General features: G+C 41.9%; 1 protein-coding gene across 1 annotated transcript in view; it reads left to right on the top strand.

Moving 5' to 3' along the window:
- ift52 (intraflagellar transport 52 homolog (Chlamydomonas)) overlaps positions 1-23871 on the top strand; it is a 44839-nt gene that overhangs the window by 18054 nt on the left and 2914 nt on the right. The window contains exons 3-12 of the mRNA XM_072515559.1: positions 2264-2351; positions 5551-5680; positions 5776-5851; positions 7034-7105; positions 11846-11972; positions 15037-15123; positions 18958-19026; positions 21703-21858; positions 22463-22597; positions 23362-23470. Coding sequence (XP_072371660.1) covers positions 2264-2351; positions 5551-5680; positions 5776-5851; positions 7034-7105; positions 11846-11972; positions 15037-15123; positions 18958-19026; positions 21703-21858; positions 22463-22597; positions 23362-23470 — 1049 coding nt within the window. The remainder of the gene's footprint in view (positions 1-2263; positions 2352-5550; positions 5681-5775; positions 5852-7033; positions 7106-11845; positions 11973-15036; positions 15124-18957; positions 19027-21702; positions 21859-22462; positions 22598-23361; positions 23471-23871) is intronic.

Raw genomic sequence — 23871 nt, 5'->3', positions numbered from 1 at the left:
TGAATGGGGAATCTACATTCTTAGGACAGGTGGAACAGATTTGAAGAGACAACCTTGCCAGAGTAAGTGGAAGGGCCATAAAATCTCAGCCCTTCTGTGAATCTTTGGAACAGTACTCAGACCAAGTGGTTAATCTTTCAATTTTGGATAAGTATTTGACCTGACTAATTTGGGTGCAAGTCATATGGGTGTGGAAGAAAAGTTGAGTTAAGAAGCTCAGTTTCGGTATAAGTATCTGTGCTCATTGTACTTTAATATCTTTAATGTAACTATTTAATATAGTGTAGCTATTAATATTCATGTTCTATGAATTTTGTGTGTCGTAAAATTATTTTGATTTAAATTGTGAACCTCGTCGCTTCATTCTTTGACTAAATACCTGGGTTTGTGAATTCATTAAAAAATATATATATATCTATTGTTACGATCTGGTTAGAGACTATTAACATTTAAAGAGAAATCTGAATATTTTCTTTAACCAGTAGAACTACACCAAAAGATTTCACTTTTTAAACAGAACGTGAACTTTATTGCATTTAAAAGACTTAAACAAAAGAAGTGCTGTTAGCAAAATGGCTAATAAAGACATGTGCACTCGGGTTTAATTCTTACTTTTCCCCAAGAATTCTCTTATACTTTATGATATCTTAGAGTTATTTACATCAGTTGGGGCAACCTATAAGTATGCCATAGTCCTGGAGAATTCTCCTTGTCTGCAGCTATTCTCGGACATAAAACTTTCATCTACCAATTCTTGACTGTGGATGTATCAGTCCCTTGTGCTGATTACCATCTTATTACTTCCAAATTAATCTGTTTGTTGCTTTCTTTGCCATAATACTGTAGATTATTCTGCCAGCTTCTGTTTCAACATTCAAACTGAGATCAAGCCTCACTCACATTCCATAGGTCTAATGATAAAGTTAGTTTTTTTCACTCCACAGGTCTATCTATCATTTACTTTAGCTATCTTCTCTCAGTGAGTTGCAAATCACACAAGGTCCTAATTGCAACTAACTCTCACGGCAGAAATACCCAGATAAATTGAAACCAGAAACTTTCCTGAACTCCACTGATTTCCATGGTGTTGCAGCATGCTCTGGGCTGTTCTCAAAACGAACCTTTAGTTTAATTATCCCTCATTTACAATTTATTTTCTGATATGATGAAGTAAATGAGTTTTACAACCTTTCAGGGTTTACTAAAGTTAAACCAACTTGGCTCTAATTTCCAAAACAAAATCATCTCTTTGGACTGCTATTCCTAGAGGTATTGTAGACATTATGGGCGCTATTCTCCCCCCCCCCCTCCCCCCCCCCCCCCCACGCCGGGTGGGAGAATCGCCGGGGTGCCTTGCGAATCGCGCCTCACCGCCCTGACCCCCGCACGCGATTCTTCCACCCCCGGAAACCAGCGGCGCGCGATTCGCACCGGGCCGCTCGGAGAACCGGCGAGCGGCGATTCTCCGGCCCGGATGGGCCAAGCGGCCGCTACAACACGACAGGTTCTCGCCGGTGCCGTCCACCCCTGGTCGCTGCCGGCGGGAACTCTGCGGGAACGCTGGGGGGGCGGCCTGTGGGGAGGGAGGGGGGGCTCCTTCACCAGGGTGGCCTCCGATGGGGTCTTGCCCGTGATCGGGGCCCACCAATCAGCGGGCCGGCTTCTCTCTCTCTCTCTTCACCCCCCCCCCCCCTCCCGGCCTACCTCCTTCCGCGTGCGGCCCCAGAACACCGGCCCCATGTTGGTGAGGGGCCGCCGTGCGTAAGACGTTCCCCGCGCATGTGCAGGATGGCGAGGCCCAACTGCGCATGCGCAGGATTGGGCTGCCCCAACTGCGCATGCACGGGTTGGCGTGGCGCCCATTTGGCGCCGCGTAAGGACGCTGGAGCGGCGTGAACGGCTCCAGCGCCTGCTGCCCCCCTGTGGGGGCCAGAATAGGTCGTGCCCGGGCCCTGTTCACGCCGTCGTGAGAATCGCCCCCATGTCTCCAGTTCTTTAGCTAAAGTAAGCCCACAGGTTGTTTCATGATCTGACCTTTATAGCTGTTAACTACAAGCTTGTCTTAATTTCATTTATCCCATTTTCTACAGTAAAACTTAAATCCCTAAGACAAACAAATATACAAAATACATGATCCATGAACTAAATATACCCAACAGTATCTACGGTTAAGTTTAGTGTTACTGCTAAAGACCACCAAGCTTGTATTGGATATGTTTTTGAGAAAATAATTTTAGACTTGCTTCATTTTTGTGTTTGACAGTTTTAAAGATGAAATCACAGAGGAAAAGATGATAGGTGTGAAACTGTGGATCACCGCAGGACCCAGAGAAAAATTTACTGCTGCTGAAGTAAGAAAGCACAGAAATTCTGGAAATGAGTTTACTGTGTTCAAATTGATTTTGCGAGTATTTGACAGTTTATGATAGTGGAATCGTAAACCAAAGTAACCAAATTTACTGAATAACCCCCAAATGATGAAATTACCAACAAGATTCCACTTTTTGTAGCTTTTACTTTAACATAGAACCAATGCAAAATAAACATGAATTATCTGGCAAACTATATGTCAAGTAAAAAGGTAAATTTCACAGTTAATAGTTGATACAACAAATATTTATCTTGCACAACCACAAGCATTCGCATAACTTCTTGCACAAATGTGGCACTTTGTTGATACTAAAGTTCCACAATATAGTGTTCTTTATTCATGCAGTATCGACCAGGAGTCCTACCTGACACCAGTTTTACCTCCGGGTTTCATGGGTACAATTATCATCATCAAGGCACACTTCTATGTGACCTCTCTCCCTCGGATCAGGACAGTTCTGATGATGTTGCTTTCCAGAGTTCCTTTTCAACTGACTAAACTATATATTTTTTAATGTATTTTATTCCAAACATATTCAAAGGTACAAAAACATAAATAAATCACTCCACAGTTCACAGTTTGTGCTGGTATTTCACCTCCCCCATTCCCGGTGCTGAACTGTTCCTCGAACATGGTCATGAACAGTCCCAACCGTGTCTCGAAGCCCTCCCCTGATCTCTTCAATTCAAACTTAATCTTTTCCAGCTAGAGAAAGTCATACAGGTCCCCCCGCCAAGCCACCACCCCTGGTGGTGTCGACGACCCGCATACCAACAGAATCCTTCGCCGGGTCAACTGACCAAACTATGACATCCGAGTTCATCATTTGGCCACTTCTGTGAAAAAATATCCAACTCTTTAGCCTCTCGAAACTATTTACACAGTTCCCCAAGTTTTAGGTCTTTTTTTAGCCAGCTTGCACATTGCCTCCAAGAGCTCCTGTCTCCCTTCCTGCCAAACAGAAAACTCATCTCTTCCTGAGAGTGATATCCTTCTTCTCCTCATAAAAACTGTCTGTTCATCTTTCTGATTCTGTTTGCTTTCTCTTTGTGCCTGGACCTGGACATTCACCTTTCAACTCCTCTGCATCTAGCTTTCCCTTGTGTGTGACCACGCACTATGTATCTTAACTTCCTTTCTGTTAGTATTGTTTCCAGGTCATGGGGCACAAGGACACATGGACCAATATTTTTTATTATCCCAAGAAAGGTATAATCGATCCCGTTATAATGATGCAAATCTGAAAAGTCTTTTTCAAATATTCTTAAGCATAATTGTAGGTTCCACAGATATTTTTTTTAAATTCTAAATTTCCCTTGATTCTTGATTTACAAGGGAGTGAAAGGTTATCAGGGCAGGCAGGAATGTGGGGTTGAAGTTACAATCTGATGAGCCATGATCTTATTGAATGACAGAGGGGCCGAGTGGCCTACTCCTGCTCCTAATTAGTATTTTCATGTGTCCTTAATGTACTGCTTCAGGATAAAAGGTCGTCACAAAAATAAATGACCTGTTAACTTAAGCTCCAAAATTCTATATAACGTCTTAATTTAGATTTTAAAATGTTAATTTTTTTTAAATTATAGGAAACCAGCTATTTCTGATAAAATTCTTGGTACATATCGCTTACATAATAGACACTTCTTTAATTCATACAATTAAACCTCCTTGGGAACAGAAGTAGGCCATTCAGTCCCTTAAGCCTGTTCTGTCATTCATTTAGATCATGGATGATCTGTACCTCAACTTTGCTCCATATTCCTTGAAAGTCTCAACTATCAAAATCCATTAATTTCAGTCTTTCAGCTGGCCCAGTATCCTCAGAACTTTTGGGGAGTTCCAAATTTTCACTAACTTTTGTGTGAGAAATCCTTCCTGATTTCACTCCGAAATGTCCTTGCTCTAAATTTAAGATTGTGTTGTCATATTCTACATTCTAAACGAGTCAGTTTATATTTATTTATTTGTATATATCAGGAGTTGCATCTAGCAAAATTAAATTTTGCAACACACATCAGAAGACTATTAAACAAATGTCCCTATAAGCCCCTTTAGATTTGAAAATGCCACTATTCAGCAATTTTTATGACTACATTTTATTTCCTCTTCTGTTTGCCATGGTTTTTTTTCTAGTTTTTTAAATAATTAATACTTCACAACTCAATAGTTAAATAAAATACGTTCAGTTGCATAAATAATATTAGTTTGGGAACTGATGAACTTAAATGAAGTATGCATGTCCGTGTGTATCTCATTGAGTACATTTAGCACAGTGGTTAGCACTGTTTAGCACAGTGGGCTAAACAGCTGGTTTGTAAAACAAACCAAGGCCAGCAGCGCAGGTTCAATTCCTGAACCAGTCCCCCCGAACAGGTGCTGGAATGTGGCGACTAGGGGCTTTTCACAGTAACTTCATTTGAACCCTACTTGTGACGATAAGCGATTTTCATTTTTTTCATATTTCTTACAAGTCATTTCCCGATGGTTTCTGTTAAGGTGGTGCAATGGAAAGGCATATGTTTGTGTAAATTATAATGGGCATGCAATTATGCTGTGCAGACATTAATAAGTCTTTAATAATGTACAAGAAAATTTCTTCACATTTGTAGCTGATTTTGGTGGCCAAGTGCTTCAGCATTGCACCATACAGTTAAAATAAAGAAATATGGGCGAATTTTCTGGACCCTGCCAAAAAAGTTCAAAGAACAATGTCCTCAGTTGAGCTTTCACTGCTACATTATTGATTTCAGTGCTACTGGATTCCATTAAACAGGATCATAAGATTTTTACTGATGCAGTGCATTAAGTAACAGGTCAGTGACTGAGAATGTGAATGCTCTGATAGACGAATAAAGACTTTCTAGCACAAACACATCAAACATATGCAGGCTTGTTCCAAATTATTTCCTATTAAACACAAATCCTCCCTTCAATGAAAAGCTAATGAGTTATCTTTTTCTCGCTAACTAATGCCAATTAGAACATTTTCTAGTCAAAAATTGTACATTTCAAATTTTTCAAACTGTAGGCTAATAATTTCTGTATGCTAATGTACTTGCTATGTAATCGTTGTGAACCTTATTTTCAGACTATTATTGGGGCAAAGTTTTATTTTGAAGAATACTCTGTATTTGCAGAATATTGAATTGATCATTGTAATCTTTTCCTCTCCTTTTTAGCTTGAAATATTGAAAAAGTACCTAGAAAGTGGAGGGCGTATTCTTGTGATGTTAGGGGAAGGTGGAGAATCTAAATACGACACAAATATAAACTTTTTGTTGGAGGAGTATGGAATTATGGTAAATAATGGTGAGCATTGTAAAATGTCTTTAAGTTCTATTTTTCCATTTGTATCTTTCTATATAAGGGTTTAAATCATAATTTTAAATATCTTTGTCCTCAAGATGCTGTTGTGAGAAATATGTACTACAAATATTTCCACCCTAAAGAAGCATTAATATCAAATGGAATTTTGAACAGGTAACCTTATGTTTCATCTACAGTTTAATCTAATCATTTTCATTCTATCTATGTGATGCTTCTTGTAAAGCACTTAGAGATACTTTACATGATTAGTTGATAAATTATTTTTTTGGGGGGTGACAAAATACTACTCCAATGATTCAGTACATGCTCCAGAAAATACATTCTGGTGTTAACACATTAATCGTTCTGTGCACAGAGAATGTCTTCTGGCTGTTTTTATTTTACCATTTAGATTATTGATATGAATGTACCTAAATTTTGAGGAGGAAAGAAGGGCGGTACTATGGTGCAGTGGTTAGCACTGCTACCTCACGGCGTGGAGGACCCGGGTTTGATCCCGGCCCTGGGTCACTGTCCATGTGGCATTTGCACATTCTCCCCGTGTCTGCATGGGTCTCCCCCCATAATCCAAAGATGTGCAGGTTAGGGGGATTTGCCACGCTAAATTGCCCCTGAATTTTAAAAAAATTGAGGAGAGGAAATCCTTTCAGTTGTCGCTATTGAGCTTCTCTTGAGACCATGCTCTGTTGACCCATCTATGTTTTCTGCCTTGGCAAATGCTCTCAAATTATGATGGTGCTTTCTTTCAAACAGAAAAGTGATAACCTGAAGAAGAGTGTGGAGGCAATAAGAATGTTGAAACAGTAAAAATGTAGTTGTTAATGATTAAAAATAGGGTGCCACTTCTCCAGTGTCTCTCACGTTTTGGAAAATTTCTTGCTTTCTCATTGGCAAGGCACTTATCTTTTCTGTTCTGTTTTATCCAGTGAATTCCCCTTATTACAATTACTGTGGACTATAGAATGGACCACAGATTGACAAATGTCCCTACTCCCAGCTGAAAAAGCTTGTTAGACAATTTTTTTTAAATCGGAAAGTGTTTCACTTTGATCAGTCTTTTCAGTAACTTGCCCTTGCAAGAAGTAATATATTGTTGGGGAATTTTTAAACCATTTACTATAAACCACAAGTTTATAGCGCTTGATGCAGTGTGTGTGGGACCGTGAAGAGGAGACAGAATTTTTTATGGGTGGAAAACTTTGTTTACTAAAATGTATAAGTGGAATTTCATCTTCTGTATGTTGATTATAAATGGAATCAGTTGCTCTAGAGTTTGCTTTGGTAAAGGTGCTTCCTCTCCAAATTATATTATGGAAAATTAATTGTTGTTCACAGAGAAATTAGTCGAGCTGCTGGGAAATCTGTGCCTGGTGTAATGGACGAAGACAACAATGGCAATGACTTGCAGTAGGTTTTTTAAAAAGTCATCGAATATAAGCATGGTTTCTGACAACAGAATTGTAATCTACTACTTGCTGTTTGTGTGGCAGTCTTGCTTAATAATTGCTTATGATTTGAATACAGAAATTGACCACTTAAAAATGGTTTTGCAGAGTGACATTGTAATAAGCAAACTACAGTCCAACAGAATGCAGGTACTACACTGAAAACCGAGGCAAAAGAATTTGCTTCAATATCCTTGATGTCCTGAGTGTACCCTAAAACAATGAATTACTTCCAAAGTGCAGTCACTATATTGCATAAGGAAAATAATGCATTTACTAGCAAAGAATTTAAAAGATCGATTTACCAGAATTCAAAAGATAACTTTCCCTGAGTAATGCTGTTTATTAATGGAACATTTCTATGATAAGCCAGCATTGCTGCCTCCCGAACTGATCTTTTATTCATTCTGCCATGTGTTTATACATGTGCTGTTACAATTGCTGAATTTTTAGTGGTGAAGTAGATTACGGCTGTGTATTCGTATTGTGCCATAAAGTAATAGATATAAGTTGGTGATTGCTGATTCCATATTAGTTCCAGTGCAAAAAAAGAGAAAATATGGAATGGTGGGGGGGAAATGTTTTTTAAGGTGCATTTTAGAAATTGAAATGTGTAGTCACGTATCATATAAATCACACTTATTTAGATTTAAAACAAATCTATAGCATTATGCTATCCATTGATAACAGATGGGTAGCCATTGTTTGAAAATGTAGGGTTTAATATATTTCTGGAAAATGTCTTCATTACATTATGGATTTCTGAGACATTGGAACCGTTTTTGGGGACAGTGGGACATGGACAAGGTGGATGGATTGCTCTGAACCAAAATGGGACCAGCGTCCTTGCAGGGAGGTTTGCTAGTGCTGTTGGGCAGGGCTTAAACTAAGTTGGCAGGAGGGAGGGATCCTGAGAGAAGGATCAGCAAGGGGAGATGCACAGTCAAAATTAGAGGAGACAGCAAGTGAGTCAGGAAGGCATAGAAGCTATAGGCCAGTTAAGTCACTAGGGAAATTGGCAAGATTGGATTCTAATTATTTTAATGAAATTACTCTGACGAACAATGCAGATGAGTTGAGGGCACAAATTAAAATTTGGCAGTATTATGTCATTGCTGTCACTTGAGACATGGTTGAGAGAGGGGCAGGATTGGCATCTCAATATTCCAGGATATAGGATCTTCAGACGTGACAGGGAAGGAGTTAAAGAGGAGGGGATGTTGCAATTTTGATCAGTGATCAAATACAGTAATAAGGAGAGATGACATCTTAGAAGACTCTTCAAATGAAGCCGTATGGGTAGGACTTAAAATCAAAAAAGGAGCAAGAACATTGCTGGGAGTGTTCTGTAGGCCCCCTTACAGTCCGAGCATAAATGAAGAGCAGACATGAACTCAACTTTCAGAGAAATGTAAAAGTAATAGGAAGTGATAGTGGAGGATTTAAACTTCCCCAACATCATCTGGGATAATAATTGTGTGAAAGGTTTAGAGAGAGTGGAATTCTTAAAATGCATCCGGGAGAACTTTTTAAGCCAATACGTAGAAGCCCTACAAGAGAGAGGGCGGTCCTGGGTTTAATTTTAGGTAACAAAGCCAGACAAGTGGCTGAAGTAATCAGTGGGGGAGCTATAAACAGCGATCATAACTCTTAGATTCAAGATTGATATAGAAAAGGACAAGGATGGGCTTGAAATCAAAGCCCTAAATTGGAGAAGGCCAATTTTAATTTTAATAGGATCAGATATGATTTGACCAGTGTGGACTGGGTGCAGACACTTTTAGGTAAAGCTGTGACAGAACAGTGGGACAGATTCAAGAAGGAAATAGAAATAGTCAGAGAGGAGGTTTTGAGTAGTCTGGCAGGCTTAAAAGTAGATAAATCTCCAGGGCCGGATGAAATGTATCCAAGGCTGTCAATGAGGCAAGGGAGGAAATAGCAAGGGTGGTGACAATAATTTTCAATTCCTCCCTGGCCACAGGAGAGGTGCTGGAGGACTGGAGGATAGCCAATGTGGTACCATTATTCAAGAAGGAAGGAAGAGATAAACCAGGAAACTACAGGCCAGTCAGTCTAACCTCAGTGGTGACAATACGAATGGAATTAATTCGGAGAGACAGAATTAGTCTGCATTTGGATTCACAAAAATTAATCGAGAACAGTCAGCATGGTTTTGTTAAGGGGAAGTCATGTCTGACCAATTTGATCGATTTTGTTTGAAGAGGTGACCAGGTGTGTAGATGAGTGTAATGCATTTGGCATAGTCTTCTTGGACTTAGCAATCCTTTTTATAAGGTCCCACACGGGAGACTGATAGCGAAGATAAGAGCCCATGGGGACCCAAGGAAATTTGACAAGTTGAATCCAGAATTAGCTGAGTGGCAGGAAGCAGAAGATGATGGGATTTCTAAATTCTTGGAGGTGCAGGGTCGGATTAGGACAAGTCAGCATGGATTTAGTAAGGGGAAGTCGTGCCTGACAAACCTGTTAGAATTCTTTGAAGAGATAACAAATAGGTTAGACCAAGGAGAGCCAATGGATGTTATCTATCTTGACTTCCAAAAGGCCTTTGATAAGGTGCCTCACGGAAGACTGCTGAGTAAAATAAGGGCCCATGGTATTCGAGGCAAGGTACTAACATGGATTGACGATTGGCTGTCAGGCAGAAGGCAGAGAGTTGGGATAAAAGGTTCTTTTTCGGAATGGCAACCGGTGACGAGTGGTGTCCCGCAGGGTTCAGTGTTGGGGCCTCAGCTGTTCTCTTTATATATTAACGATCTAGATGACGGGACTGGGGGCATTCTGGCTAAGTTTGCCGATGATACAAAGATAGGTGGAGGGGCAGGTAGTATGGAGGAGGTGGGGAGGCTGCAGAAAGATTTAGACAGTTGAGGAGAGTGGTCCAAGAAATGGCTGATGAAATTCAACGTGGGCAAGTGCGAGGTCTTGCACTTTGGAAAAAAGAATAGAGGCATGGACTATTTTCTAAACGGTGACAAAATTCTTAATGCTGACGTGCAAAGGGACTTGGGAGTCCTAGTCCAGGATTCTCTAAAGGTAAACTTGCAGGTTGAGTCCATAATTAAGAAAGCAAATGCAATGTTGTCATTCATCTCAAGAGGCTTGGAATATAAAAGCAGGGATGTACTTCTGAAGCTTTATAAAGCATTAGTTAGGCCCCATTTAGAATACTGTGAGCAATTTTGGGCCCCACACCTCAGGAAGGACATACTGGCACTGGAGCGGGTCCAGCGGAGATTCACACGGATGATCCCAGGAATGGTAGGCATAACATACGATGAACGTCTGAGGATCCTGGGATTATATTCATTGGAGTTTAGGAGGTTGAGGGGAGATCTAATAGAAACTTACAAGATAATGAATGGCTTAGATAGGGTGGACGTAGGGAAGTTGTTTCCATTAGCAGGGGAGACTAGGACCCGGGGGCACAGCCTTAGAATAAAAGGGAGTCACTTTAGAACAGAGATGAGGAGAAATTTCTTCAGCCAGAGAGTGGTGGGTCTGTGGAATTCATTGCCACAGAGGGCGGTGGAGGCCGGGACGTTGAGTGTCTTTAAGACAGAAGTTGATAAATTCTTGATTTCTCGAGTAATTAAGGGCTATGGAGAGCGGGTAAATGGAGTTGAAATCAGCCATGATTGAATGGTGGAGTGGACTCGATGGGCCGAATGGCCTTACTTCCGCTCCTATGTCTTATGGACATTTAGAGGGGATGTGAGGAAAAGCCTTTTCACCCAATGGGTGATGGGATGCTGGAACTCACTGCCTGGAAGGGTGGTGGAGGCAGAGACCCTCATGACCGTTGAGAAGTATTTAGATGTACACTTCCAATGCCAAGGCATACAAGGCTATGGGCCAAGTTCGGGGAAATGGGTTTAGAATAGTTAGGTGGTTGTTTTTGACTGACACAGATATGATGGACCGAGCGGCCTTTTCTGTGCCTTATGACGATCGGTCGCAGCGTACAGGGTGACCCCATTTTTATTGGTCTCAGCCTCCGCCTTTCACCTCACAAATGGATGTTTTAGGGTACCTTATACTGGGTGCAAGAGATAAGGGTGAAGATACGCACGGTTTAAGTCATTCCCACACAAAGCAAACCTTGCATGGCAAATGACAAAGATGGAGACACACCAGTGGTTCACTTTTTTACTGGCATATAAGTCTAATATGACTTCAGAATAAATCCTGGCCCAACTGTCTCCCATTCTCTAACTCTGCCACCCTTGTCTTGGCTTCTCATATGCAATGCCAATGGAGATGAAGTAGTATGTTGAAAGGTTTTGCATTTTTAACTACTCTGCCCATTTCTAGAAAAGCAGTAATTAAAGGCACAATGTTGGAGTGACGTAATTGATGCTACTCAATGAACTAGCAATATTTCAAGCATCATTTGAACCACTTTCGACCAATCCATTGCTTTTTCCTCTTTGAAGATACTGGGAACGTTATTTTTGTTAATGTTTTTATCATTGTTTACATTACATTTGTGAAACTGAGCAAATCAAGTACTTTTAGTATTTAATTTCTTTTTGTAATTTGTAATGTTTTTGCATGGATTCTTTTAGGCATCACTGTTTTATATGCTAACATCTATGGTATTTGATTTTGAAAAATACATAATTTAGTGTTGCCTGTTTTCTTGTAGTTTTAGTAACTTTATTGTTGTTATGTGCTGTAGAGCCCTAACATTTGTATATCCATTTGGCGCAACACTGAGTGTAATGAAGCCAGCTGTTGCAGTGCTGTCGACAGGTTCCGTGTGCTTTCCTCTCAACAGGCCAATTTTGGCATTCTACTACTCCAAGGTACTGTTACAAATAATATATCCGCTAAATGTTTGAAACTCTTGCAACAGTACACATTTTATTCTACAAGACCGTACTTTTGTGTCAACCCTTTTTCATTAGAAATTCCTATGTCTAGTTTATAATGGAAACTGCAGTTGAAAACTTGTTGTACTCTAATGTAACTCTCCGGCCAGTCGTAGCACTTCAATTTTCCTATTCCTTAACCTTCTCCCAAGATACTCTATGCTTCAAATAAATTTACTTCTCTGCTTTCAAAATTGTGACAGTTTTGATATTTAACTATAATTAATTAATATAAAATTAATTTATTGTACAACAATAAGCACCATATGGCTTCAGAATGAATCCTGGTCCAGTTGTTGCCCATGTTCTATGTTCTATCTGTTAACTCCACCACTTCAACGCTATATTTTGTTTTGACTATTCAGGAGTAACGCCATAGGATATTTTTGTTAATGTTTTTCTCATTGTTTACAATGTATCTGAGAAAAAAGCCTTTTATCAAAGGTCCAATTTCAAATTGTTAAAATAACATTTTCCAGTTCTGTGATAACTAGAGGTGTTTTTCCATTCAATTGTTATGTATTGAGAAACAATTATGGCAATTTGTGTAATTGATCAAGGCACATACTTTCAATATTTTATTTCTATTGGACTAACTGCCTTTGTGTAACTTGAATTGTTTTGCTTGGGGAACACCATAGTGATTAATGAGAACGGTAACAGCTGCCGACCCTCGGGACCCGCCCCGGCCGGCCGGCCCTCGGGACCCACGCCAGCCAGCAGACCTTTGCGACCCACTATTTTTGCTTACTTTAATGTGACACGTGAGCCTGCTTGGCCCTGACGATCTTCCTTGTTTTGTCATTCAATGTAGCATTTCTGCTAAGAGCTTCAGCTGATGATTTAAGTTCTTGCTACATCCTTTGAAAAAAAACAAGATATTTGCCCTTGAACTCACCATGCTTAGTCTTCAAAATGCCTATGAACTTTTGAGTGTTTTTAAACTCATTTGTCAGTACTTCCCTGCATATAACACACATGGACTTTGCATCCTGATTTTCATTGGCTCAATGAACAAAGCCATACTTCAAGAAATTATCTTTATACTGCTTTGTTCCTAATTTTAAAAAATTTCTTTGTTTAAAATGATCTATCTTCGGTTCTTCACAGTCCTGATGCCTTGCTTGCCCACAGCTAGGAAATGGAAGAATCACCCGTCCATGATTTTGCACCAAAAGCACGGATGTATAGGACGCGTGATGTCAGTGTACATGCTGGGCGCGTGACCTGCTCTCTGTCGCCACCTCTGGCCAGAAGACTGCATCGTTCCATTTAAAAGCCAGTCATGGCCGACATTCTCAATTTAAAAACCGTCCGCAGCCGTTGGGAGTTTCTCCCGCAATTGGGAACGTTGCGACCGATTGCTCCGCAACCCTCCCAGCACGCAGTTTGAAAAACCCTGCTGTCGTGGATCCGAAACCTTTAAAGTTGGCATGTCCCGCTGTTTTAACATTTAAAGCGCTAGTTATGAATGAAAACATTACGCTTCTTTTCAAAATAGTTTTCAAGGATAAAATATAAGACATGACTAACAATAGATAAAGTGTCCAGAATGTAGAAGCACTGCCATTTACTTTAAAATTTCACTTGAGGAACTGTAAAATAATTTAATTATATCTATATATTATTAAATTTCTGCACTGGACTTACCTTTCCTGTCTGTAAAACTTACTGTTGTCACAATTGTTTGTACAGCCTCTACACCAACACATATCTTTCAATGTTGTCATGTCAGCTGTCTGGGTTTTACTAACAACCCTCACCTTTATTTCCAACTAAATCGGATATCAACTTCTGGCATCTTCTCATGCGCGATTAGAAGTGGCAACCACTGAGAAGTGACTGTCCGACTTGTCTTCCTCCAGAAACGGCACTACCCCAATACTTTGCTGGAAAACCTAGCACATCACAAAGTTGTGGTGCTTAGCCGCAAACACACACGTTTTTTCTGAAGTGTTTAGTGTCAGTCATTTTTAAACAATGTGCTAAATCTTAATTATTGCGAAATAACATCCCTAATACTAAAAATAACTGGCACGTCTTGGTTTATACTCTGAGCATCTCAGTAAAGAATTCTTCATTCTGACTGGTTAAGGGGATACACAATTGATTGCCCCGTTCACATATATTCAGGTCCCCTGTTAAGGGGGTGCTGAGCTGTTTTCGAATTCTAAGTTCCAGTGCAGAAATGCACAGAAAATCTGTGGCTAAATCTGTTAATTTGCCGCTAAATCTGGGTCATTAGTACAAGTTCGGGCAGCCAGATTGCTCTGCAGAGCCAATTTCTGAAGTCTCTCCCTACTCTGCCATCATCTTGTATTTTTTTTAACAAAAGCTTTTATTTGTTGCATACTGTGGATAGACGATGCTGTGGAAAATTTGGTAGTTTGTAATTAACTTTTTTGAAATAAAACAGAAGACATTTCCTGGGAACAAAACTTTGCTGCCTCTCCTATTCTTGAATGTTTATTGTGTACAGGTAGTTCAATACCATATCTTAATAACAATAACAGATGCACGCACCCTTTCATCCAGTAACAGTTGAGAACACTACCTTTTTAGGCTTCAGATAAGGTGGTAGCAACTTTCTGAAAGAACCTATGTTTTTTTTCACAACTAGATGTGCCTTTGCAAATAGCCTACTTTTAGGAACAGTGATAATATATCAGATAGATCTATTTTTTTTTGCTGTAATTTTTAGACAATTGTTAAGCAACTGAGAATAGGAAAGTGTCCTACAAATTTTCCTTTTTATTTACAGCTTTCAGAGGAAGGTTAGGCATCTGCTGACATATACTGTATGATGTTTTCTTATCGTCTTTCCTGCCAGGGGAAAGACATCACCACTTTTAGGGAAAATGTATGAAACATGTTCACACTTAAAGCGGAGAAGCGTAAAGAATGGAATCTTAAATGCTCACCATTAATCGGAATAATGAACAAGGATTAATGAATAATGATTGTCCTAATAATTGAAAAATGTGAAATTTGTCAACAGCTCCAGGGTGGAAAATTGGCTGTGCTGGGATCATGTCACATGATTAGTGACCAGTACCTTGACAAAGAAGAAAATGGCAAAATCATGGTATGCTGTTTTGGGACAATTTTATTAATTATTGAATTGATAAATGTTGACATTGTGCACATAATTTCTCTTCTTTGTGATTTGAAATGTTCAGTTTTACGAGTGAAGGAGTGATGTAGCAAAAAAATAGTGAAACCAATTAACTCAGTAATCAGAATTGTTTAGTGAATGAAGAATGAGTGGATTTTCACCTGCTTGTATTTATTTTCAACAAAAGCTGTGTACACAAGATGGTTGGCAATGATTGATTACAAGTTTCCGTTTGAGAAATGTTTGATAGCTTTGTCATTTCTATTATTTGTTAAATACTCAAACACGCCATTTTATTAAGATTTCATTTCCTAGACACCTGTAGTTTTTTCCTCTGCAGATGAAGAGTAATTTAACAAGGATCCAGCAGAGTATAATAGCTGCAATTCAGTAACTCTCATTTCCCTCCAAAGATAATTTAGGAATGCAAAGTTCATCTAAGATACATTTGAAGTCTTACTGACACCATAGTGCTGATTCTCTGCAAAAATTCAGCTGGTAGGGTCATTGCTGGTCTTCCGCTCACCATCTACCCAGATGTACCCCCCAACCATCCACCCCACACTCGCACGCTCTACACCCTCACACTCGCACGCTCTACCCCCTCACATTCGCACGCTCTACCCCCTCACACTCGCACGCTCCACTCCCTCACACTCGCACGCTCCACTCCCCCACACTCGCACGCTCTACCCCCTCACATTCGCACGCTCTACCCCCTCACACTCGCACGCTCTACCCCCTCACACTCGCACGCTCCACTCCCTCACACTCGCACGCTCCACTCCCCCACACTCGCACGCTCTACCCCCTCTCTCACACTCTCTACTCCCTCTCTCTCACACACTCTAACCCCCTCTCTCTCGCATGCTCTACCCCCTCTCTCTCACACACTCTACCCCCCCTCTTTCTCGCATGCTCTACCCCCTCTCTCTCGCGCACGCTCTACCCCCCCCCCCCAATCTGAAATGGTGTAGCATTGGGATGTTTTGGTGTCCAAAGGGACCCGGGTGCCCTTGTCTATGAGTCACTAAAAGGTAGCCTGCGAGTACGGCAATAATAACGAGGAAAAATGATATGTTGGCCTTCTTTGCCAGTGGATTTGAGTATAGGAACAAAGATGTCTTGTTACAATTGTACAGTGCCTTGTTGGGACTGCACTGGAGCATTGTGTACTGTTTTAGCCTCCTTATCTAAGGAAGGATGTACTTGCCCTAGAGGGAGTGTAACAAAGGTTCATCAGACAAATCCCAAGGATTGTTTTACGAGGAGAAAAGGAGGAAATTGGGCCTGCGGGTGTAACTAGTAGAGTTGATGAGGGAGAGCCAGTGGATGTCGTTTATTTGGACTTTCAGAAAACCTTTCCAAAGTCCCACAAAAGAGATTGGCATTTAAAATTAAAGCACATGGGATGGCGTCCTGTAATGGAACGAGCCTGGGGGCGTTGGTGACGGCACCGCTGCAGCTCTCGCCGACAAAGTATACCACGAGCCCGGTGGTGGCGGCAACGCTAAGGATCTGGGGCCAGTGGAGACGGCACCGGGGTGCAATGGGAGCATCGGTGTGGTCCCCGAACAGGGGTAACCACTGGTTTGTCCCGGGGAAGATGGACGGGGGGTTCCATAGCTGGCATCGGAGGAATGGGGGACCTGTTCATCGACGGGACGTTTGCGAGCCTAGGGGCACTGGAGGAGAAGTTCGAGTTACCCCCGGGAAATGCCTTTAGATATATGCAGGTGAGGGCTTTTGTGAGGCGACAGATGAAGGAATTCCCGTAGCTCCCGGCACAAGAAGTTCAAGATAGGGTGATCTCGGGTGTATGGGTCGGGCAGGGCAAGGTGTCGGAAATACACCAGGAGTTGAAAGAAGAGGGGGAAGCGCTGGTAGAAGAGTTGAAGGGTAAATGGGAGGAGGAGCTGGGGGAGGAGATCGAGGAAGGTCTGTGGGCTGATGCCCTAGGTAGGGTTAATTCCTCCTCCTCGTGTGCCAGGCTCAGCCTGATACAATTTAAGGTGGTCCACAGAGCGCACTTGATGGGGGCGAGGTTGAGTAGGCTCTTTGGGGTAGAGGACAGATGTGGAAGGTGCTCAGGGAGCCCGGCGAACCATGTCCATATGTTTTGGTCATGCCCGGCACTGGAGGGGTTCTGGAGAGGAGTGGCGGGAGCAATATCTCAGGTGGTGAAAGTCCAGGTCAAACAAAGCTGGGGGCTAGCAATATTTGGAGTAGTGGACGAACCGGGAGTGCAGGAGGCGAAAGAGGCCGGCATTCTGGCCTTTGCGTCCCTAGTAGCCCGGCGAAGGATCTTGCTAATGTGGAAGGAGGCAAAGCCCCCCAGCCTGGATAAATGATATGGCTGGGTTCATGAAGTTGGAGAGGATTAAATTCGCCTTGAGAGGGTCTGCGCAGGGGTTCGACAGGCGGTGGCAACCGTTCCTAGACTATCTCGCGGAGCGTTAGAGGAAGGTCGGTCAGCAGCAGCAGCAACCTTGGGGGGAGGGGTGGGGGTGGGGGGGGGACGACATCCTGGGGGGGGAGGTGAAGGGGGGACTGCCTAGGAGGGTGGATGAGCAAGAGATAACATGAAGGGTTGGGGAAACTGGCACGTACGGGTGAGGGCCAGTGTACAAAGCTGTGTAAATATATCATTTTGCCATGTATATATCTTGCTCTGCGCGATTTCTTGTTTTTTTTTGTTACGAGGGGTTATTGTTTGTAAGGGAGAAAAATTGTGTTAAAAAACTTTAAATATATATTTTTTAAAATAAAAAATTAAAGCACATGGGATTAGGGTTAGTGCATTGAGATGGATAGAAATCTGACTGGCAGACAGGAAACAAAGATATGGAATTAACGGATCTTTTTTCCAAATGACAGACAGTGACTAGCGGGGTATCACGGGGACCAGTGTTGGGACCCAAGCTAATCACAATATATGTTAATGATTAAGATGAGGGAACAAAATGTAAATGCTCCAAATTTACAGATGACACAAAGTTGGGTGGAAGTGTGAACTGTGAGGACGATGCAGAGATCCTTCAGTGTGATTTGGACAGGTTGAATGAATGGTGAAATGAATGGCAGATGCAGTATAATTTGGATAAATACAAGGTTATCCGCTTTGGTGGCAAAACTGGGAAGGCAGACTATTACCTGAATGCCCATAAATTAGGAGAGGGGGATGTGCAACGAGATCTGGTGTCCTCCTACACTAGTCACTGAAGGTAAGCCTGTAAAGAAGGCAAATGGTATGTTGGCCTTCATAGCGAGAGGCTTCTGGTATAGGAGCAGGGATGACTTGCTGCAGTAATGCAGGGCCTTGGTGAGGCCACACCTGGAATATTCCTACAACATATGAATCATGAAGTGATTTTCACAACACCTTTTAGGATCTAGAAAACCTGAGACTGTTTTCACCAATTCCCAACTTCTGCAGTCTCTCCTAATAAATCCGATACCAAATTCCAAATATTAAATCACTGCACCCTCCCCTGTGCCAGGATGTCTTTGTTATAGTAGGAAGACCAGCATCGTAAAATGCTTCAAGTGGAGCTCTACGTCACCTTGTGCAAACTCTTATCACTTTTTGAGATGTTTCCTATATTCCTCTGGCTATCTAATTTTCTTCCTTTGTTGCTGTATAAGATGCTGATAGCTTAACTGATCTTCCAGCTGTGCCTGCACGTCTTTGAAATTTCCTGATCAGATGCCGTTAGAAAAAGAGTCTGTGGACTCCCGACGATAATTTCAGAAAGTTTGTGCTGTGCTTTGCTGATCCTCCATCTCTTGTTCCTTTTGTCTCAGGATGTTGTTTTTCAGTGGCTGACTACAAATGAAATCCAGTTGAACCAAATTGATGCAGAAGATCCGGAGGTAAACTAGATTTGGAGTAAATAGTGGGAAAAGCTGAAATCCTTTTTAGAAACTGGATAACTATTCACTTAACACAGTACAAAAATAGTTGTCCTGAAAATGCACAGGCATTATTGCTATAGAAAAAATAACAAAATTTGCATTTTTGAAGCATTTTTCACATCAGGACAGCAATATAGCTCAGCTATATTCTACTTTAACTATATTATGGCAGAACCCAGTTGACATCAAAAGAAAAATAGAAATGAAAATACAATTGTTTTCTTTATTGTTTCATGGGATTTGGGCATCACTGGCCAGCATTTGTTGCCAATCCCTAATTGCCCTCGAACTGAGTGACTTTTTTTTTTAAGGATCAACCATTTTGCTGTGAATCGGAAGTCAAATGTAGGCCAGTCTGGGTAAGGACAGCAGATTTCCTCCGTTAAAGGTCATTAGTGAGCCAAATGGATTTTTACGACAATTTCTTTTTAAAAAAAAATGTTTTTATTCTCCGTTTTCACATTTCCTTCAAAATTTACACCCCACCCACAGACAGTAAACGGTAACAAATACAAAATCAATCCCCTTAACAATAACAACGATCCCATCCTCCCACCACCCCAAAACAACGGCCCACCTGTCAATATATGTATCCAATAAAACAAACCCTCCCACGGTGGAAACAAAAAACAAAGGAGAAAAAGAAAAAGGAGTCCGGGCCTGCCCATGGTCACCATTAACCTATAGAGTCAACCCCCCCCCCCCCCCCCCTTACACTCAATGCCATCCAACCTCTGAAAGAGTACCGTACATGATACCCAACAGTTGTAAACTTCCCCGCCCCCCCCCCCCCCCCCCCCTCCAACTCCTCCCGTCCACTGCCTCTTGTAAAACTCCTCCCCCTACCTCGGTTCCTTCCCCCCCCCCCCCCCCCCCCCCCCCCCCCAACATTCCACCCCGGCTAGACCACTCGGACCCTGTTCTGCTAGGCTCCAATGGCTGCAGCCCCTCCCTCCACCTCACTCCCATTCACTGCCGGCTTAAACCGGCCAGCGTGGAGGCCTCCTCCCGGGTCCCTTTCCCCCTTGCCCGGCCCTAGGAAAGCCCAGAAATCCCCTTTCAGCACACAAACCCCGCATATCCACCTACACCCACATTTCGAGTAAAAGTCCCATCACTTCCCTTGTCCAAATATATACAACATTGGCTCCTTTAGCCCATACACCCGCACGCAGTGAAACAAAAAGAAGAAAATAGTCATGAGGTTAAATCGGCACATGGCCATTTCTCAGTTCTGCCACAGTCCTTCTGCCTTCGCAAACTCTTCCGCTGCTTCCACCGTTCCAAAATAAAAGTCCTTGAGCTTGTAAGTAACCCTCAGCTTCGCACAATGCCGCACTGCACCTTGCTAAGGTTGAAGGCAGCCCGCCTCCTCGCCAGCTCCACCGTAAAGTCCTGGTATACACGTACACCAGCTCACTGCACCACCCGCTTCTGCTTGGCCCAGCTCAGGACCTTCTCCTTCACACTGTACCTACGGAAGCACAGAGTCACTGCCCTTGGCGGCTCACTCGCCTTTGGTACAGGCCTCCACGTGAGCCCGATCCAGTTCATATCAGGAGGGATCCTCCCCCTCCCCCAATAGTTCGCCAGCATCGTGGCAAAATACTCAGTCGGCCTCAGTCCTTCAACTCCTTCGGGCAACCCCACAATTCTCAAATTCTGTCGCCTGGATCTGTTTTCCAGGTCTTCCAATTTTCCTTGCAGATCCTTGTTAATCTCCATCACCTTCCGCATCTCCTTCCCCATCGAGGTAAGTTGATCACCGTGCTGCAATAATGTCTCCTCCACTTCCTTCAGCGCCTACCCTTGCTCCCGCACCTCCGCAACTGCGCTCGCCACCGCCGTCACCGAGGAAATCACCTCCTCACCAGCACACTCAAAACCTCCCTCATCTCCTTCCTCATTGTCTCCATGTATTTTGTAAACTTCCTTTCAAAGTCCGCAGCCATCACCTTAGTTATTTCTTCAGCCGTAAGCAATGCGGCCTACCCTGGTGCTCCAGCCTCCATTTTCCTTGGTGACCCAGAGGTGACCTGGGAAAAAAGTCCGTCCACTCGCCGACGGACCTTCAGCTGTTTTTTTTACAGCCGTTTTTGCTCACCCTCGATATTTTCCTTTACTGTGCTTCCTCTGTGCCTTCTCCCTGCCTTTGCCACCTCCGTGGACCCTGGGGCCGGGCTTAAAGCCCCGAAAATGCCGTTCCCGAAAGGGAGCCCTCCATTGTGCAGCTGCCTCCCGCCCGCCGTCACCGGAAGTCGGATTTTTACGACAATTGACAATGGATTTCATGGTCATCATTGGACTGCTGATTCCAGATTTTATTTATTGAATTCAAATTTCAACATCTGCGGGATTTGAACCGGGTCCCCAGAGCATTACACTGAGTCTCTGGATTACTAGTCCAGTGACAATACCACGTGCACTGCCTCCCCGGGATAGGATGGGGTTAGAAGGATCTGCTTGTCACACTGAAGTGTTCTGCTGCTGAAACAGAATGTACTCCCATATCAGGAAACATTTGTTATTGAACCATAAAGATTGGTGTTATTTAATTGAATGTAAAAACATTAAATTATTTTGTTTTGCATTGCTACTCTTCCTGTATTATTGACGAAAAATCTTTATTACAAGATTTCAGATTACACCATGCTTCCAGATACAGCTAAACTATCTGACAGACTGAGAGTGTGTTTGCAAGAAGGGGATGAAAATCCAAGAGATTTTACCACTCTCTTTGATATGTCGGTCTTTAAACTGGACACAATGGCTCTTCCAAAAAGTTATCACGTCAGTATCAGATAAAAATTCATTGTATACGAATATACTGTGCGTTTTGAGATACAAATTTTAAGTAGGAGAAAAGAGGGAGTTGAATTTAAAATCGGCAATTAATGTTTAAAAACTTATTGCTGAAAGAGTCATGCTGTTGAGGCTTTTTGTCTCATCAAGGCAGGGAACAACATTTTATATTGCATAAGAAAAGCGGTGCCGTTTGGTTGGCAAGTTGGCACTGATTAGTTGAGACATTGTCATGGCAAATGCACCTGGGAGCTGTTGTCCCTATCCTTTGCTTATTCGTAAAAGGTGCAATATCCAGACATATTCCTTTTGCCTGCAATGGCAAGGTCCCTGCATATGAATATATGGAGCTTCTAGCAAGCATAAGCGAGCTACATTGCTAGCCCGACTGATCATCTTAAATTGGTTGTTTGTGTAATTCTTGCACGATCAGGCTTGTCCAGCAATTATGACTAAGATAAAATTATTTTGCAAACCAGAAGGAGATAAATAAACTGATGAAACATAGTTCCTGATGAAATGTAGATAATTAAATACTTTGTGTGATAGGTAAATCACTTAATTTCATAAAATCTGCCTTGTTTGTACTGAGACCACCATTTCAATCTTATCAGATTTGAAATGTTTTTATGTTTCCAGGGCATATGAACAATTGAATGTGAAACATGAATCACTCCAACTAATACAACCTCAGTTTGAAACACCGCTCCCTACACTGCAGCCAGCTGTAAGTACAAATTCTCAGCCAATGTTACAGAATATCTGAAACAGCTATGAGGGCACCATCAAGTTAATGACCTAATCTTTATTATGCTCCAATTGGAGTGTGTTCTTTATATGGTCATTTACTTATCACCTTCGGTGAGATCTTTTTAAAAATGTGCAATGTAAGAAAAACTATGCCTGGTTATCTTATCGTCACAGAGGTGATGGTGAAAATGTAAGTAAGTGAAAATTATTTATTCTGAGGATGGTTGTGTTGTAACACATGTCCTGGTGCAGTATTGCCATTTTGATATTAATCCAACCCTCTTATGATAATTAGACTCTAATGGTGGCGGCAAGTCTACTGTTGGGTCTTGCAGTCTCAGTATAATGGACTTGGATTATGATGACCATGAAGGACATGAGGGATCGTCAATAGATCTCCCCATGGGATTTGTGGAATATGAATTGTTCTATTGAGTGGGTGGAGGCTCGCCCAATAGGGGATGCATGGCGGGAATTAGTAGTTGGACCCATAGTTGCATCTCCATAGGTCCCCGGGCTGGAATGCAAGTATGGTATGCACGATAGCGGCCCTTTTCATTGTGACAAGAAAGGGAGTTATTGTTAATAGACTGCCTTGTCAAAGTTATTACAACCTACGTTCTACGTAAAAAACAAAGTATTGCCAGTTACAAATAAAATTTCACAATTTAAATGTTATTAGTGTGCCTATTGTAATGAAGTATATGAATATGAAAATATACTTTAATTATTATTCAACAGGTCTTTCCTCCCTCTTTTCGAGAGTTGCCAGCACCGACTTTGGACCTCTTTGATCTTGATGAAACATTTTCATCTGAGAAAGTCAGACTTGCTCAGCTGACAAACAAATGTGAGCAAATAATTTATTTAGTAATTGTTTGATTCTTCCTCATTTCTAAATCACTGTTCTCAAGTATATGTTTCACTCTTTGAAATTTGGTCATTTTAAAAGATTTTAAGGATCGCACTGATTATTTTGCTTATGTTTATCACCTATAAGTGTCATATGGATGGACTTCAAGCAAATATGGATTTTTAAAAAATATTGGTTTAAAAATAAAATTCTGTTTGAGTTTCATAATTTTCTCCAATAAAATTTGGGTGTGCCCGCTTCTGAAATCATCAACCAGGCACAAGTTTAGTCTCAATTGTGATGTTCTACATGGTCAAGTAGCTGCCTGCCAGTGCATGCTGTTCAGGTTTATGCCATTTGGACAAGGTACCAGATGGACTTTCCTTCTGTTCGTGCAT

The sequence above is a fragment of the Scyliorhinus torazame genome, chromosome 8 (assembly GCF_047496885.1).
Source record: "Scyliorhinus torazame isolate Kashiwa2021f chromosome 8, sScyTor2.1, whole genome shotgun sequence".
Lineage (NCBI taxonomy): Eukaryota > Metazoa > Chordata > Chondrichthyes > Carcharhiniformes > Scyliorhinidae > Scyliorhinus > Scyliorhinus torazame.
Note: the sequence above shows the minus strand (reverse complement) of the source record. Positions and strands in the feature narration are given on the sequence as shown.